Genomic DNA, 16,044 nt, shown 5'->3' with positions numbered 1-16,044 from the left:
TTAGTTCTTTTTCAAGAATCCAAGATAACTAGCAGAGAAGCGCTGTTTTTAAAGAAGCAATGGGTGTCGGATGTTTCATGTTCCGATGCCTCTGGCAAACGGAATGGAGTAGTTACGCTAATTTCAAGGAATTCTGGTCTATCAATTCTCTCTTCCCAGCATGATTCTGAGGGTCGTTGGCTCTTATCTAAAGTGTCGGATGGACAGCATGATTTGTATGTCATGAATATTTACGCTCCGAATGTTGATGATCCAACGTTTTGGAAATCCATTACTAATATTTTACATAATACCCCACATGCTGGCAATCTCATCGTTGGTGGCGATTTTAATTTACCAATGGACCCTCTTTTAGACAGGAATTCTGCATTTCAGTTTCGTCCCCCTAGAGCACACAAACAGATGCTCAATATGTGTTCCATTTCTCATCTTCACGATATCTGGCGTCTTCATAATCCCACTGGGAGTGATTTCTCTTTCTTCTCCTCGCCACATTCCTCCTTTTCTCGTATTGATTATCTCCTGGTTCATTCTTCTCTTGTCGCATCTTCTTCTTCTCCGCTTATACACCCCATTGTCATATCTGATCATGCCGCGGTCACTTTTACACTATCTTCCTTTACTCCTAAACCACGTGGTCGTTCATGGAGATTAAATACTGAAGTGTTACATGACTCCTCTCAGGTGGCGGAATTCTCTACGGATATAGATACTTTTTTCCGTGAAAACGAGAACTCTGTTTCTTCCCCAATAACTCTTTGGGATTCTTTTAAATGTACTTTTCGAGGTCAAGTCATTAAATGTATGTCCAAACGTAATTCGGCTATTAAAAAAGAGCTTACTGACTTATCATCTGAAATCAAAACGCTAGAAGCTTCCTTTCGACACACCAAAGATCCGAATAGTCTACAACAAATAAAGCTCCTAAAATACAAATATAATACAATTGTTACTAAACGGGCTCATATTGGTGTCCAAGCTCAAAAGTCTAAGAAGTTACTTTTGAAGAATCGTGCTGGGAAACTTTTGGCTGCTACCCTAAAATTTCAAGATTTCTCTTTTAAGTCCTCACAAATTTCTTCTATTACAGATCACACTGGCTCTAAAAAGTTTCAAACGGAGGAGATTCTTGAAGTTTTTCGTGATTTTTATAACAAACTATATACCCCCTCTAACCAATCCTCTTTTGACAAATGTCAAGACTTTTTAAAATCGATTCCGATTCAGTCAGTTTCTGAGGATGATCGCTCCATCCTGAACGAACCTATTTCTTCCGAGGAAATTGTCGCGGCGATCAAGGCCACTCGTTCTGGGAAAGCTCCTGGCCCGGATGGATATCCAATATTATTTTATAAAACCTTTCTTCCGTTGCTTGTCCCTAGGTTACACTCTGTCTTTAATTCTTTTGTTCAGGATGGCTCTGTTTCTGGTACGGCTGCTGAAGCCACCATAGTTGTGATTCCGAAAGAAGGAAAGGACCATTCGGATCCTAAAAACTTCCGGCCTATTTCGCTCCTAAACATGGAAGCAAAGATTTTTGCTAAAATCCTGGCTAAGCGTTTAGAATCGTTTATTCCCCTCCTTGTACATCCCTCCCAAACTGGCTTTGTTAAGGGCCGTCTGGCAAGGGACAATATCCGCACTTTCTGTCATATTATCGGCGCTGCCAAACGGTCCCAACTTCCGGCCGCCGCCTTGGCCCTTGATGCAGAAAAGGCCTTCGATAAGGTTTCTTGGCCATTCCTTCGAGCTGTCCTCTGTGCTCATAACCTTGGAGATTCTTTCATTAATATGGTAATGTCTTTATATTCCCAACCTAAGGCTAACATTAGAGTCAATGGCGCTACGTCTTCATTTTTTAATCTTTGTCAGGGCACAAGACAGGGGTGTCCCCTATCCCCACTCTTATTTTTACTATCTATTGATCCTCTTCTTCGGTTGATTGATTTACATCCTAATATTAAGGGTTTCTCTTTTGGTTCTCACTGTCTCAAGACTGCCGCATACGCTGACGATGTTCTCATTTTTTCAGATGATATCGCCTTGGCCATCCCTGCTATTTCTGACACCATTTCCTTGTTCTCAACAGTATCGGGATATACTCTAAACAAAGATAAGACGGAGATGTTCCCTTTAAATGCCTATTGCTTTCCTGCTCATATGGGTTTGGCTGGTTTTAAATGGCAGTCTTCACATCTCAAATATCTGGGAATTTATTTCTGTTCTACTCTGCATGCCACCGTTGCTTATAATGAATCTCAGACTATTACCAAAGTACGTCGTCTTCTGGATACATGGTCTCCAAAACATATTTCTTGGTGGGGTCGTTTACAAACCCTTAAAATGATGATCACGCCGGTTATCAATTTCGTCTCATCCATGTTGCCGCTTAAATTGTCTGATTCCTTTTTTCGAGAAATTGATGCTCTTACTTCTAAGTTTTTATGGAATGGTAAACGGGCTCGTTTAGCATATAAATATTTACGTCGACCTTGTGATATGGGTGGATGTAACTTTCCGGACTGGGAGAGATACCAGATTGCTTTCTTGGCCTCTCAAGGTGCTTTTTGGTTCTCTCCTCCAACTCGTCATGTCCCCTCTTGGATACTCATAGAACAGGAATTAGCATCACCTTTACCACTTGCCTCTTTCTGTACTACGTCCACTTTGCATATTCTGTTTTCCCGCTCTATCATTATTGATACAATTACTGCAATTAAGAAAGTAGATAGAAAGATGGCAATTCCTTTACATAAAACTAGGTGGTCTTCTATCTGGAGAAATTCCAAAATCAAGATTACTATTTCGCCTGCTCTCATGTCCTACTGGGCTGCAAAGGGAATCTCTCTTGTCCAACATTTATATAGTGTTTCTGGTGATCCGTTACCTTTTTCTACCTTGGCACATGAACACTCTTTAACAAATCTTGACTTCTATACCTTTCTTAAAATCAAGGTTGCTGTTTCTAAAACTCGTCTTCATCCCTCCTCCTCCACCACTTCGCTTTTCCACATTTGGATCAAAGCTGGCCATGTTGCATCCAAAATTTATAAGTTTTTGTCTTCCACTTCGCTTCCTGATCAGACGGTTGCACAACAAAAATGGTCGCGCCATTTTGATCACAACATCACAGATCATATCTCATCCGAAGCTTGGCAATCCATTGGTAAATTGGCCCTCCGTAATAAAATAGCTCCTTCCCTAATGCAATCTAAATTTTTCTCGATCAATCTCCTTCATTGGACGCCTGCGCGTCTTCATTCGCTCAACCTTAAAGACGACGACCTTTGTTGGAGCTGCGGCTTGGTGTGTGGTGATTTTCCACATATGTTTTATCATTGCTCCTTACTTAAATCTTTCTGGGACCTTATTCAGCAACATTTATCCCTTATTTTTAATATTGATCTCCAACTTTCCTTTCCTATAGTCTTACTAGGCCCCTTGGCTGCTCCTACTCCTCTTCCTTTAGACCCGATAGACCTACAACTGTTAGATCTTCTCTTAACTGTAGCAGTTAAAATCATTCTTATGGAATGGAAATCCTTTTCGTCTGTCTCTTACCATGCGTGGTGGGCTTGGGTTTCCTTCTTACGCAGTGCCCACACCTCAGTTGATCTAGCACACCTATCGCCTTCCATCTCTAAAGGGGTTTGGAAACCCTTGGATGACTTTATGGAACTCTCCTCGAAAGGGTTAGTACCTCAATTCCCTGTTGATTCGTCTGTCTAATTGTTGTTTGTTTCTTTCTGGTACAGTGGGTCGCTCATGTGGGAATCCTTCTTTTTTCTCTTCCTTCAGCTTTCCTGTCCTCTCTTCCCTTTCTTTCTTTATGCTTGGTCTTTCTCCTGTCTTTCCTTTTTTCTTTCTTTTCTTCTACTTCCTCCCTTGTCCCCATCCTCAATTTAGAGAGTGATGCGTTTTGCTTTTGATCACTGACAGCCTATATTGGTTCATATTCTCAAATTTGCATTGATTGTCTCTTTCAATTTAGTTACATCTATTTTACCTACTTCTTGAGTGATGTATATTATCCCTTTCTTTTTTATTTATGTCAGATTGTATCACCTCTTTTGTATTTGGTTTTTATTACTTGGATCATTATCTCTCTCAATAAAATCTTCTTGAAATCAAAAACAAATGTGGACACATCTATCCACCTGAGGTGGGTTAAAAGGGTTGCCATCGACTGGCAACAATATGTATCATGTAACTGCGGAAGGACTTTTCAGCTTTTCAGTTGGGGCGCGTTTGTTATTCAACGTTACACCCACCTGGTCTAAGTGTACACGTTTGTGGTTTCTGTGCGGATTTGATGATAGCCTCTACGCAATGAATTGTTGAATTTACCAGAAACTCTGAAATTATGTGGCAGGGGATGATCAGATTACTTGGCAGTGTTTACTAAATTATGCGGCAAGAAAGGCCAAACTATGCAGTGTAATCCAGCACATTTTGTTCCTCATTATTTTGCACATTTTTACACATGGAAACATTACCTGGACAAATGTTTCACCTCATTAGTGACTGTCTGATAAGCAAATACAGTAATAAGAAAGACAGGTGACCAGTCAAAGTTTGCGAAGGGCCTTCTGCAGTGCAACACGCTTTGCGGCCTTTTCGGTAGCTTTTCATCCGTTTGAACTAGAAACAAACTGTTTTGTTAAAATCTGCAGATTATGCAGCAGACAATGGATTATGGGACAGTTGTGCAAATGCATAATTATGTGTCTAACGCCACCGACACAAAACTACATAATTGCAGGGGCCGTTGGTACAGTTTGCAATAGCAGATACACTTTAAGCACGAAAGCATCTCAAGGTCACGTTCCTTGTTCATGATCTCAGCAGAGAGGCCAGGGATTGAATGGGCAGGTGTTCCCTTATTGAGCTGGAGGCTAGCACTTTTGAGAAAGGGTTTTCGTACTCTTAGTCCTCCTACCTTCAAGGACAACAAGATTAAACCATCACATACATTTAGCTACCTACCTAAAAGCAATTCAATTCGCAAACTGTTCTACATGAAACATGTCCGCCATTTGTGAGCTGGTAAAGTGTGCAGAAGGGACTTTGTATTTGTGGAAGCGATTATCGCTGTTGATCATTCCAGGAGACTGGGTTATGCCAGGCCCACTGGAATTAGTGTAACTCTTTTGCAATTACATTTCTATAGATGGCTGTGGAGAACAAAATGATGCATCGGGGTTGAATTATCAAGCAAGAAAATAAAATTAATGGTGCCCCCTGTAACTCCGAGAGTAAAGGAGCTGTAAAACATACAGTTCTGCACTTAGAAGAAAAAAAGCCTACATGTTCACAGTGCATGCAATTACAGGTGTGCCTCTTTTAATCTGTGAATCCCCATCTTGCGTTGGAACTGGTCTTTAGTTTTGGTTCAACGGTGTGTCGACACGGTGGACCTCTAGAAGCACATATTTTTAACTAAGAAACAGCCTTCTATAAATATTTACCTACTGCAACCCGTCTGAGGAAGCTGGTAGAAAAATAAAGAATTGTATTGTGATGTTTTGGTAACTGGAGCTGTTCAACAGGGATAGGTTGTACCTTATTTACTGAGCAATGTCTAACCTTTGATGTTTACATTGCACTAAGCACTTTTTTTATACCTGATGATTGAATATGAGGATTCTGTGAGGACTTTTTGGGAATTTGATAACTTAACTATTCTGCCATTTTAACTCTGTTTGGAATTTTCATTGATTTTAACATATTTATTGATTCATGCATTTACGATGATACTATTGTGTATACCGAATAAAGATTATTTGATTTACTGATTGAGAAGTAGATTATTTGGGAGTTTCTACAGTCTGAGTGCCCTCCTGAAGTGACTGCTGTTGTTAGCTGAGATGAAAGATGAATTTGTATTTTTTGTGGCAAAGAAGGAGTTATGTCAGTCCTTTTTATGTTATTACATTTAGATATATCAGGATATTTTCATGCTGCAGACTTGAGGGATTTTATATCCCATCAAATGGGGACGTTAATACTGTCTGGACAAAGCTTCACATTTTCATTTTCATGATTGTTGTGGTGCTCTGAGTGGTAACCAGAGACCAGGTGGTTATCGTTCGGGTGGCATTCACTGGTTGGTTGAGGTTGCTGTGACTAAGGGTGGTTGGTTACAATCTTGCTGTGGAAGTAGTCTAAGAGGGTGTCGCAGAGTTCGTGGGAGGGGTGCATGGTGTTCTCTGTGCTGACAGTTTTGAAGAGCTCCTTAGTCTGGTTGGCTGTGGTGTTGATGCAGTCGGTGATGGTTGCTCTCTTGGCTTCCTTGATTTGGATATGGTAATCGCTGAGGGCTGCTTTGTGAGCAGCTCTGTCGGAAGGGTACTTGGTGACCTGCCATTGCTTCTCGAGTTGGTACAGTTGCGCTTGGTGGTTGTGAGCTCTAGGGTGTACCAGCCAGTTTGTTTCTAGGTTTTGATGGTTTTTACTGGTTTCAACAGGGTGACTCTGTTGGTGCATTTGTCGATCCAGGCAGAGAAGTTCTGGACGGCCTGGTCAAGATCTAGTAAAGTTTTGGGCTGTTTGGTGCCGAGTGTCTGAGCTCATTGAATCTCAGTTACTTTGCCCCAGATGCAGTGGGTGGCATTCTGGTGCTTGGCAGTGGTATGTTGGACATCAGAGATAGTGAAGTGGATGATGGTGTGGGAGGTCCTGGTGAGTTCTGTGAGATGGGTGAATTTGATTCTGTCACTGGAGGTAAAGAGGGCATTGAGTGTGTCTGGCTTTGTGGATGGGTTCAGTGACTAGTTGAGTGAGGCCAATGTTGTTTAGGCTCTCCAGGAGGGAGGGAAAGTTGGCACTGCTGGGGCCGTTGATGGGAAAATTGAAATCGTAGAGCAGGATGTAGTGCAGGGAGTTGATGTCAAGGGGGAAATGAGGTTGGTGATGGCGTCACAGAAGGCTGGTCTGGGTTCCAGGGGTTGTAAGAGAGGGCACCTCTGACCGTGGTCCTGGCGTCAGTTTGTAATCAAAAGTTGAGGTGTTCCATGAGCGGCATTGGGTGCAATGTAAGTCTTTTTAGTTTTGCATTTAGCATTATAAGCATGGCCACTGAAATATATGTTTTTGCAGCTGCAGAGTTTTCTGCATAACTATGGATTTGCAGCATTTTTCACATAAGCTATCAGCTTCTTCACAAGTTGCAGATTTTACCCCCCAAAATTATTTCTAGCTCTCATAGATCAAAAGTTACTAAAAAAATAAAACACTGCCACGCATGTTGACGAACAGTGGCAGGCTCTTTGCTGCACAATTGTCAGTTACCTTCAGTTGTTGATTGCTTTATTTAAGTTTTAACCTGATAATAATTGGGTGAAACATTTGCCCAAAACAGTGTTAACATTTGTTAAGGAATGACAAAATAGTGACATCATTCTCACACAAAATTTCCACTCTAGGCTGCATAATTTGCTTTTCCTTTAATCAACTCTGCCGCATAATTTGGCCCTCCAATGCCACGTCATTTCAGTGGCCCTGATTATAAGCAAGTGCTAAAAAATCCCAGCACGCAAGTGCCGTTGCCTGAATTTTCGGACAGTGTGTCACATATAATGAAGCCACTTCATATTTCCGATATTGGGCTAATTTAAGAGTCCATTTCCTTCAGGAACTTAGGTCCTCAAAGCTGCGCTTTTCCTTCTCTGCCCTTGTAATTAAAAGGCCAGCATTGTTCACAAGAGATTCTAATGAGAACAATTTTGAATCCGGAAAAAAATGGAGAGACATGGCCTACAAAACACGGTGACTGCTGGGAATGCAAATCCTCAGGGGCGAATTAAGGTTTTTATTTCTTGGTGATTGCCTAACCGACTAGCTGCCAACCTCCCAAAGAAAGGCTTTGTTTAATGGGGACTACAATTGGATTGGATGAAGTTGGAAAATCCATAAATAAGACCAGGAAAAACCTGGTCTAAATCATGTGAAACGAGGAGAAATGCGTTATTTCTCCTCGTTTTTGCTGTTTCCAGCACACATAGAAACAGCAAATTGCCTATGATAGTTTATGTGCAGGAAGGCCCCCCTTCCTGCGCATAAACAATAATTTCGAAAAAATTCAGTTTTGAAACTTCATGTGTGCACACACAGAAGTTACAAAACTGCATTTAAAGATTGTTTTTGTGTAGGAAGGGACACCTTCCTACACATAAACATTCTCCCCCCTAACGCAGACACCCTTACACTATGGTGCAAGGGCGCCTGCGTTGGCGCTAGGCAGCTGAACTCAGCGCCATAACTACGGAAATGCAAAGGTGTGCAGCCATCTTGTGAATACAGCACATCCTGCATTTTCAGAATGGAGAAGCTTGGCATTAGCAATGTTTGCTTAATGCCATGCTTTTCCATTCATCTGTAAACTTTCCCCCGGAAGTCAGCATTTTACCATAAAGTTAGAGATTTGATTGCTGGCATGCTTTATCTATCCTTGATAGAGTGTGCAGTTTAAAAAAGAAAGGGGCACATTTACAAGGAAGTGCAGTGTTAGCCTCATTGGCTTAACGCAGTGCTCTGCCGCTCCGCTGGTGCAGCCCTGCGTTTCCCCCTGTGCGAGCGTTAAATTAAGCAGCATAGCGCCGACACAGGCACCCTTGTGCCATGGTGCAAAGGTGCCTGCGTTGAGGGAATGATTGTTTAGGTGCAGGAAGGGACACCTTCCTGAACATAAACAATCATGCACTGGGTTTTGCTGTTTCTATGTGTGCTGCACAATGCAGCACACATTAAAACAGCAAGAACGAGGAGCAATAAAGCATTTCTCCTTGTTGCACCCTATTAAGACCAGGTTTTCCCTGGTCTTAATTTTGGCACTGTCCCATATTTACGCCACTCTTGTAAATATGGTGTAGCGTCAAAATCAATTGGCTTCTCTGCGGAACGCCCACCACAACACCCATTGCCCACCCCTTTCACGCTAAGTATAGCCTAAAATGGCGCCTTGTTTACAAGGCCGCGCTAAGCCACTTTAAGTGGGTTAACGCTGCCTTGTAAATAAGGCAACGCTCCTATCCCCACCACAGCGTCAAAAAAAGGGACATTCTAGTGGCGATAGAGGCTTGTAAATATGCCCCAAAATGTGATTGTCATACCTTTGATGATTGATGATGAGTTTCCCTCATTTACATGTATAATTGGAATATTTATAACACGTATTAGTGACACCTGAATGACCTATCAAACTAATGCATCGCAAAACTCAAGGAGCAGATAACCATGAACAAAAAGTTGTTGGTCTTCAGCATCACTATCATTGTGTTAATGTCTGCTGGGTTAAGCAGTCAAAACTTTTTTCTTCATTCTTATTTTAACTTCTACCCAAGTGGTCCTACAGTTAATGAACCTTATTCAACCCCAGAAACAGGAAGTGACGTCAAGTGAGGGCGGGTAATGCAGTCTGTAGATCTATTGTTGCAGCAAAAGGCAGTATAAGAGGCAGCATAAGTGAGAAGTAAAATAAAATATAACCTTTTGCTAGAGAAGTCCTGGGATGATGGATCCGGATACGATCCCCACGCCTCTCACTGATGTAACTTCGTGTTTCAAAGTTTAGAGCCGGTTCAAAAAATGGAAGACATCCCGAGTAGGAGAATTGCTTACAAAAACCCATTTCTATTTATTTTATTGGGTGTTTTCGTAAAGCGCTGCAGCTTCTGCTCATGTGGCTCTTCAAAGCGCTTTTTTCAGAAGAGGTTAGCAGGGGTTGCAGAGGGTCTTGATAGAATCCATTGTATTATGTGTTTATAAGTTTTGGATGCCAGTTACATGCAGGCGCAAGTCTTGATAGAAGGCATGTTTCAGGCTGAAGTTAAACCATTAATAATAAGCAGAAACATATTTTTGGTGGAAGCCCTTTCTATGGGCTTTATTGTTGGATGGTTTCTACCACTAAACCTCAAATGTGTGTGTATTGTCAGGCAGTAGAATGATCCCATGCTCTGCTCATGTTCGTGAGACACAGAAATTTGACCAAATAAAGATAATATATATGTACCCTGCAGGTATATGTTTTGATGTTAAGATACTGTCCTAATATTTGTTTTGTTTTGCTTACAGATAGTATAGATCGAGAAGATGGGCGATTGGGGCTTCCTGGAGAAGCTGTTGGACCAAGTTCAGGAGCACTCCACCGCCGTTGGAAAGATTTGGCTGATGGTCCTCTTCATCTTCCGGCTGCTCATTCTAGGCCTGGCCGGGGAGTCTGTCTGGGGGGATGAGCAGTCAGACTTTGACTGCAACACCGAGCAGCCCGGGTGTACCAACGTCTGCTACGACAAGGCCTTCCCTATATCGCACATACGCTACTGGGTGCTGCAGTTCCTGTTTGTCAGTACGCCCACCTTAGTCTACCTGGGTCACGTCATGTACTTGTCCAAGCGGGAAGAGAAACTGAAACAGAAGGAGGGTGAGCTTCGTGGCCTGCAGACCAAGGATGGGCAGATGGACCTAGCTATTGCAGCTATCGAGAAGAAGCGCGCTAAGATCTGCGTCCAAGATGACGGCCGAGTGAGGATTCAAGGGGCATTGAAGTTCACCTACACTCTTAGCATTATCTTCAAGAGCATATTTGAGGCTGGCTTCCTGGTGGGTCAGTGGTACTTGTACGGCTTTATCATGCATCCAGTGTACGTCTGTCAGCGTCCGCCATGCCCCCACAAAGTGGACTGCTTTGTCTCCCGCCCAACAGAGAAGACCATTTTCATCATCTTCATGATGGCCGTGTCTCTGGTCTCGCTGCTCCTTAACGTCATGGAGCTGCTGCATGTGCTCTGCCGGGGAATATTCCGAAATAGGAAGAAACGACGGTCGCCTTTGGCCTCGGTCAAGGACGTGCAAGAACCAGTTGAGGCGGCATCGGCACCGTTTGCCAACAGACCTTTCATTTACCTGCCAATAGATGAGGGCTACCCACAGTATCCTGGCTTCAACAAGCTCTCCGCCGAGGAGAACCGGGCCAACTTCCACACGGAAAAGCACCTGGCTCTGAGCCAGGGGAGCAAAGTCTCATTGGAGCCATCCCCCCGAAGCGCCTTTTCCCGCCCCTCAATAACCAATGGGATGCCTGCTAGCAGGGCTAGTAGTTCTGCTTCCAAGCAGCAATACGTTTGACTATGTGCTAGTGAACATGTGGTTGTGTACACCACACACGGAACTCTTCTAGCGAACTTTGAGAATTCTGGGTATGGATTGGGCACTGCAGTGAGGGATGCTTAAGGGCACTGGTGCAGGATGCCCTTGAGAGTGCAAGATGAGGCTATAGAAACACAACAGGATGATGCTTTATTTATTTATTGTTTTGCACATATTAATTTACACCACTGACTATGGAATTACTTTGTGGGTGTCAGAACAGGTGTATGATGTGTCCGTTTGAGGAGAAAATAATTGAAATTGCTTGAAATTTTTTTTTTTTATAATTTTAATTTCAAACTTTTAGAGTCAGGTAGGTCGTGGCTCTAAACAAAAGTAGGGAATTCTCATATTTCCCTGCGGGCCAGCTAGGTTGCTTCAAAACGAGATGTTACTATAAGTTACCCAGAAGCCCCTGCGGTATTTGCACTATAACATGAGGTGGCCATTGTTATATTTTAAGCTTGGTAAGAAGGCCTTGTTTCAGAAACAGTATTGGCTCATAGCTAGTAGCCTAAAAGCACTGGTCCAAGCAGGTTCTTGAAGAGAGGGGTTCAAATCAGACAGTTCTGATGTTTCCCAGCCATCTTGTCGTTTTACTTTGCCAACAATGCCCCACTACCTCTGGGCCTTTGGCACCAAGTATTAATGTGCCCTTCTTTTGGCAGTAAGCGATTGGATCAGCCTATAAATGCCCTTTACTGGAAGGCGGGCAGACATAGGCAGCAAGGGAAGAGGAATGGCAAGTGAAGGAAAAAAAATATCTTCAGATCTGACCATTTGGTGCTCTCAACAGTGATGATCATGGAGGTAAACCACAGAAAACTGCAATGGTGAGGAATTAAGTGCATGAGGTGAGAGCTTGGACGTCAATTAGGGGTATCTACCCTTGGCTACCCCCTTGGTGCAGCTAACCCTGGAGTGGGAATGACTAGTAATAGTTGAACTATCAATCTACAAAAGTATTGCATTGTACTGCAGCATTTATATAGAGCTTGGTGGACTGCCCATGCAGGCAAGCACTTCAGTGCCCCACATAGGCGTACTCTGCTAAATATAAGAAATCCATCAAAATAATGACTTGCACTAGATCATCAAGATTAGTAGATGTGGAGTCAAGAATAGTAAATCTATATTTACCTATGTGTTCATACCTTATTAAATAGTGGTAGTCGCTATTGTGGATGTGGTATGTATGTAGGTGTATATTCGCCCTGTTTGCTTCCCCTGGTCTCAGCCAGTTTATTATGAAGGCAGAGCCCTGTTTCCTTCCTCTTTGCCCTTTCATTAACCTTTCGGTAGCAAATATGAGCTTATGGGGGATAAGCACTGCCCGTGGGAGTCAAAAGGTGTGCACTGTCTCCTTCCTTACTCTTGACAGTTTGGTGAATGGTCTGTGGATCAGTGGCTGTGCTCCTGTGGGTGGGTTTAGGGGTTATACTTTGTGCTCCACTGAGTTTAGAGCTATGACGTAGTGAAGGGGTGGGGTTTATCGAGATCACTGAGTGTGGTTCAATGAGGTCAGTGGCATGGTGTGGATTTGTGTTTGTTTCAATGATGTTGGGGGGTGCTTACAGTTGGGTAAGTGGTAAGTCATTAGGGTGGGTCTAATAATTTGCAGAGAGGGTGGGTTGGCCTAGCGAAAAAAGTGTGAACCGAATGAGGCTTCCAAAGAAAGGTTAAAAACTGTTGGCTAATGAAGTATTACTGTGGATTTAAAAGAGGGAGGGTCAGTAAATGATAACTTAATTGTGGTCAAAGGGAGAGAAGATGTAGGGTTATTGTCTAGTGTGGTGTGAGGGGGAACAATGTGGTTTAGGGTCATGTGCTGTAACTTACTTAGTAGTGGCGTAGCAAGGGTGCACTAGGTTCTAATGCAAGGAAGGAAATTGGGCCTGGATTAGAATTAAGGCGATATAAACATGGCATCTCACTTTACTTCGCGAGGACCCTTGAGCATGGCGAGGGTTTGCATAGAGCACATGGGGTGAAGTGAAGGAACAAGTGGTGATGGATGCCTGCGAAGTGAACCTCATCATTACCGCCACCTGAGTGAGGGGCGGGAGCAGAAAGGACACAAGATGTGTCAGCAGAACCTGAAGTCAAAGCCCCACTATTTTTAAAATTTGCACAGGCCACTCACGTGATGCTCATGTGGAACTTTAAAATAGCAAGGAAATAAACGCAAACATTTTGCCTCAATTTCGTCCATGGCGCTATGCACAATATTTAAGTAAATGTCGACCAAACTGTATTATTCGCCTGCTGCATATGCCTTTCAGAATAACCTTCGTGAGGTCATTATGAGTTGTGATCTACTAAAAGTCGGGACGGAGGACCCATGCACTGTATTCTGCACTATGTTTTGCACTGTATTATGTTTTCAAATAACAATGTTTAATGAAAGAAACCACTGGCTTGCTGTCGGAGCCTAGACGGACAGCACCCTATAAAATATAACGGGACTGAAATGGCCAGCAGTGTAAATAAAAACCATGTAAATGGGACGGCAGACTCCTGTGGAGCTTGCCAAGCCAAAATATTTTTTGCAACTTTTTAAAAAATAAACGCACTTTTTCTAGTGAGCATGGAGAGTGTGATAAATGTAAATAAAACAGTACTGTAACTGATGAACACTGAGACTCTCGCCGGGCAGTGGACTGGAGACCGGATATCCGCTGTCTGCCATTGTTGCAAGGTTTTGAAGGATAAGAACAGAAATGTATAAATAAACACACTACGTGAATGCATGCAAGAAACATGTTTTTGTCTGGTGCAGAGAATGGCATACAAACAAGGTAGCATTAAAAGTTTAACACCGTTAATATTCAAGAAATACTTCTGTGCCGCATGAATCGCCGATTTTTGGGCAGGAGAGGGTCAAATTATCCGGCAGCAGTCACTAAAATATACAGCAAAGAAAAGGCAAAATAGACAGTGAGGGAAAAGTATGCTGCCCAGTATGTGATTCATGGCAAATTATGCTGCTGATTTTGTGGCAGTAATATAACGAAACAATTGCCAATGCTGAGACTGACTAAACAAACATTTGGGGTCGTTTCATGAAAGAAAACATGAAATTCTGCTTTACAAATTGCAACTTAATCCAACGCACATTATTCAATATTCATTTAATTTTTCAATTCTTTTTTCAAAGGACAACATATTTTAGTTGTGCACTTCAATACATAAAATACAAAAACATTTGTGAAAAAACTGATGAGGACACACTAAGACAATTACATTACCATACACTTGGCCAATTCCACATTCATATCACATTCATACAGATATCCATCCTGAAAACAAAAGATAAAAAGGGGTCCCTTTGCCACATCTACATGTATGATTAAACATTCAATGTGTCATGTGTCACAAGTTTCAATTAATCCAATCTTTTACAAGGGAACTATTTCCTTATATACACAGGAAACTTCTATGTGTTCAGGGACCAAGTTGGTTGACGCGTTTCGAACCACAGCTGTTTAGTGGGTTCTCCTCAGGGCCAAACACTATCTACAAAAAACAAGAAAATAACATATATTTACCGTATTTTCCGGCGTATAAGACGACCCGGCGTATAAGACGACCCCCTACTTTCATTGACAAAATGTAGGTTTCATGCTATATTCGCCGTATAAGACGACCCCCACTTCCTAACGTCCTACAGTCCCCTTTCTATCTCCATGGACTGAGGTGATCATGTGGTACTGACGCTCCTCTCCTTCCGATGAGCGTAAGAATTATGGAAGGAGAGAGATCAGCACATGTGGAGGAGCGCCTCGTCTGCCTGGGGATGTGCAGCTGCAGTCTAGGTAGGGCTCACGGCGCCATTTGTTTGCTTTTGATAATTGCGCAGTGTTTGAGTTGCCTCTGGCTGGCGACGGGCTGATATCGTAACTGTACCGGTAATTTATTGTCAAGACCGCTTTCAGTGCCTGGCGACGGGCTGATATCGTGTTGTTGCACAGTGCCACCATCGCCTACGTTCTTCGTTGTTGTGCTGGAGTTCCCTAAGCGCCACCATTTTCAATTGAGAAGCGGTCTGACACCTTCGGGTGAAGTCCGCGCTATGTGAAACAAACCGCCAATTTTTGTACCCGGCGTATAAGACGACCCCCGACTTCCCAGAAAATGTTAAGGGGTTAAAAAGTCATCTTATACGCCGGAAAATACGGTAGACTAACTAAACTGAACAAGACCTATGGCCTTAGGTCAAAATTACCCCCCCTAGTCGCTTCCCTACCTTCAAATCTCCAGCTCATGATTATAATCCAGGTGTGCCAAAATCCAAGTTTCACACAATGACAGCACTAAAAGAAGGAGAGTGAAAAGTACTCAGGTAAAAACATATAAAAAGTGGTAACTGACTTCATGAAGCTGGACGCTCCATTAGGGTGGCTTACCGTGAACTGCACAGTTGTACGTGTAAAATAAATCCTTCTGTATGTAAATGATGGCTCTTCAATGTATTCCGCCGTAAGAACTCGTGTCCTCACCCCCTAAGATAAAATAGGATCAATTAAATACCGACAAGCGGAAGAAAATCGGCTTCTTATGGTGAACTGCTGCCGTAATCGCTTACCCTGGGTTAATGGGTTCAATGATCCCGATTAGTATCCAACGTGCGCAGCTTCACTTGCAGGTCTTCGTGTAGCCTAGTAGAAGCGTAAATCAAGTGGGACATTAATCAAAGGGGAGCCCTGCTAGTAAAACGGTTGCGGTAACGTAGTCCGACTGCGGACTTACCAGGCGGATGTAAATTCCGTATGCTGAACGATTCAAACCCTGTCTGCCAGGCATGAGCGTTGCTTAAGGCAGGGCGTTTTACTTCCTGTCTTTTCACAGAACTGCCGCTTGGGATGCTGGACATAGTAGTTTTTCTTACGGTTGGGG

The 16,044-nt window shown here is 42.9% G+C and overlaps 2 protein-coding genes across 2 annotated transcripts in view; both read left to right on the top strand.

Moving 5' to 3' along the window:
- LOC147731487 (gap junction alpha-4 protein-like) overlaps nt 1-13,734 on the top strand; it is a 65,180-nt gene extending 51,446 nt beyond the window's left edge. Inside the window, exon 2 of the mRNA XM_086956538.1 lies at nt 10,075-13,734. The gene's annotated coding sequence lies outside the window, so the exon portion shown is untranslated. The remainder of the gene's footprint in view (nt 1-10,074) is intronic.
- LOC147731488 (gap junction alpha-4 protein-like) lies at nt 10,093-13,734 on the top strand. The gene has a single exon (XM_086956539.1). It carries the CDS (start codon nt 10,093-10,095, stop codon nt 11,125-11,127), a length of 1,035 nt encoding a protein of 344 aa, XP_086812665.1. The 3' UTR covers nt 11,128-13,734.
- Nucleotides 13,735-16,044: the final 2,310 nt, after the last annotated feature.

The sequence above is a fragment of the Lissotriton vulgaris genome, chromosome 2_1 (genome assembly GCF_964263255.1).
Source record: "Lissotriton vulgaris chromosome 2_1, aLisVul1.2, whole genome shotgun sequence".
Taxonomy (NCBI): Eukaryota; Metazoa; Chordata; class Amphibia; order Caudata; family Salamandridae; genus Lissotriton; species Lissotriton vulgaris.
This window is presented reverse-complemented; position numbering and strand designations above follow the sequence as displayed.

What these genes read in the sequence shown, in the direction of transcription:
- LOC147731488 (XM_086956539.1), top strand. Translation starts at nt 10,093, where the DNA reads ATGGGCGATTGGGGCTTCCTGGAGAAGCTGTTGGACCAAGTTCAGGAG.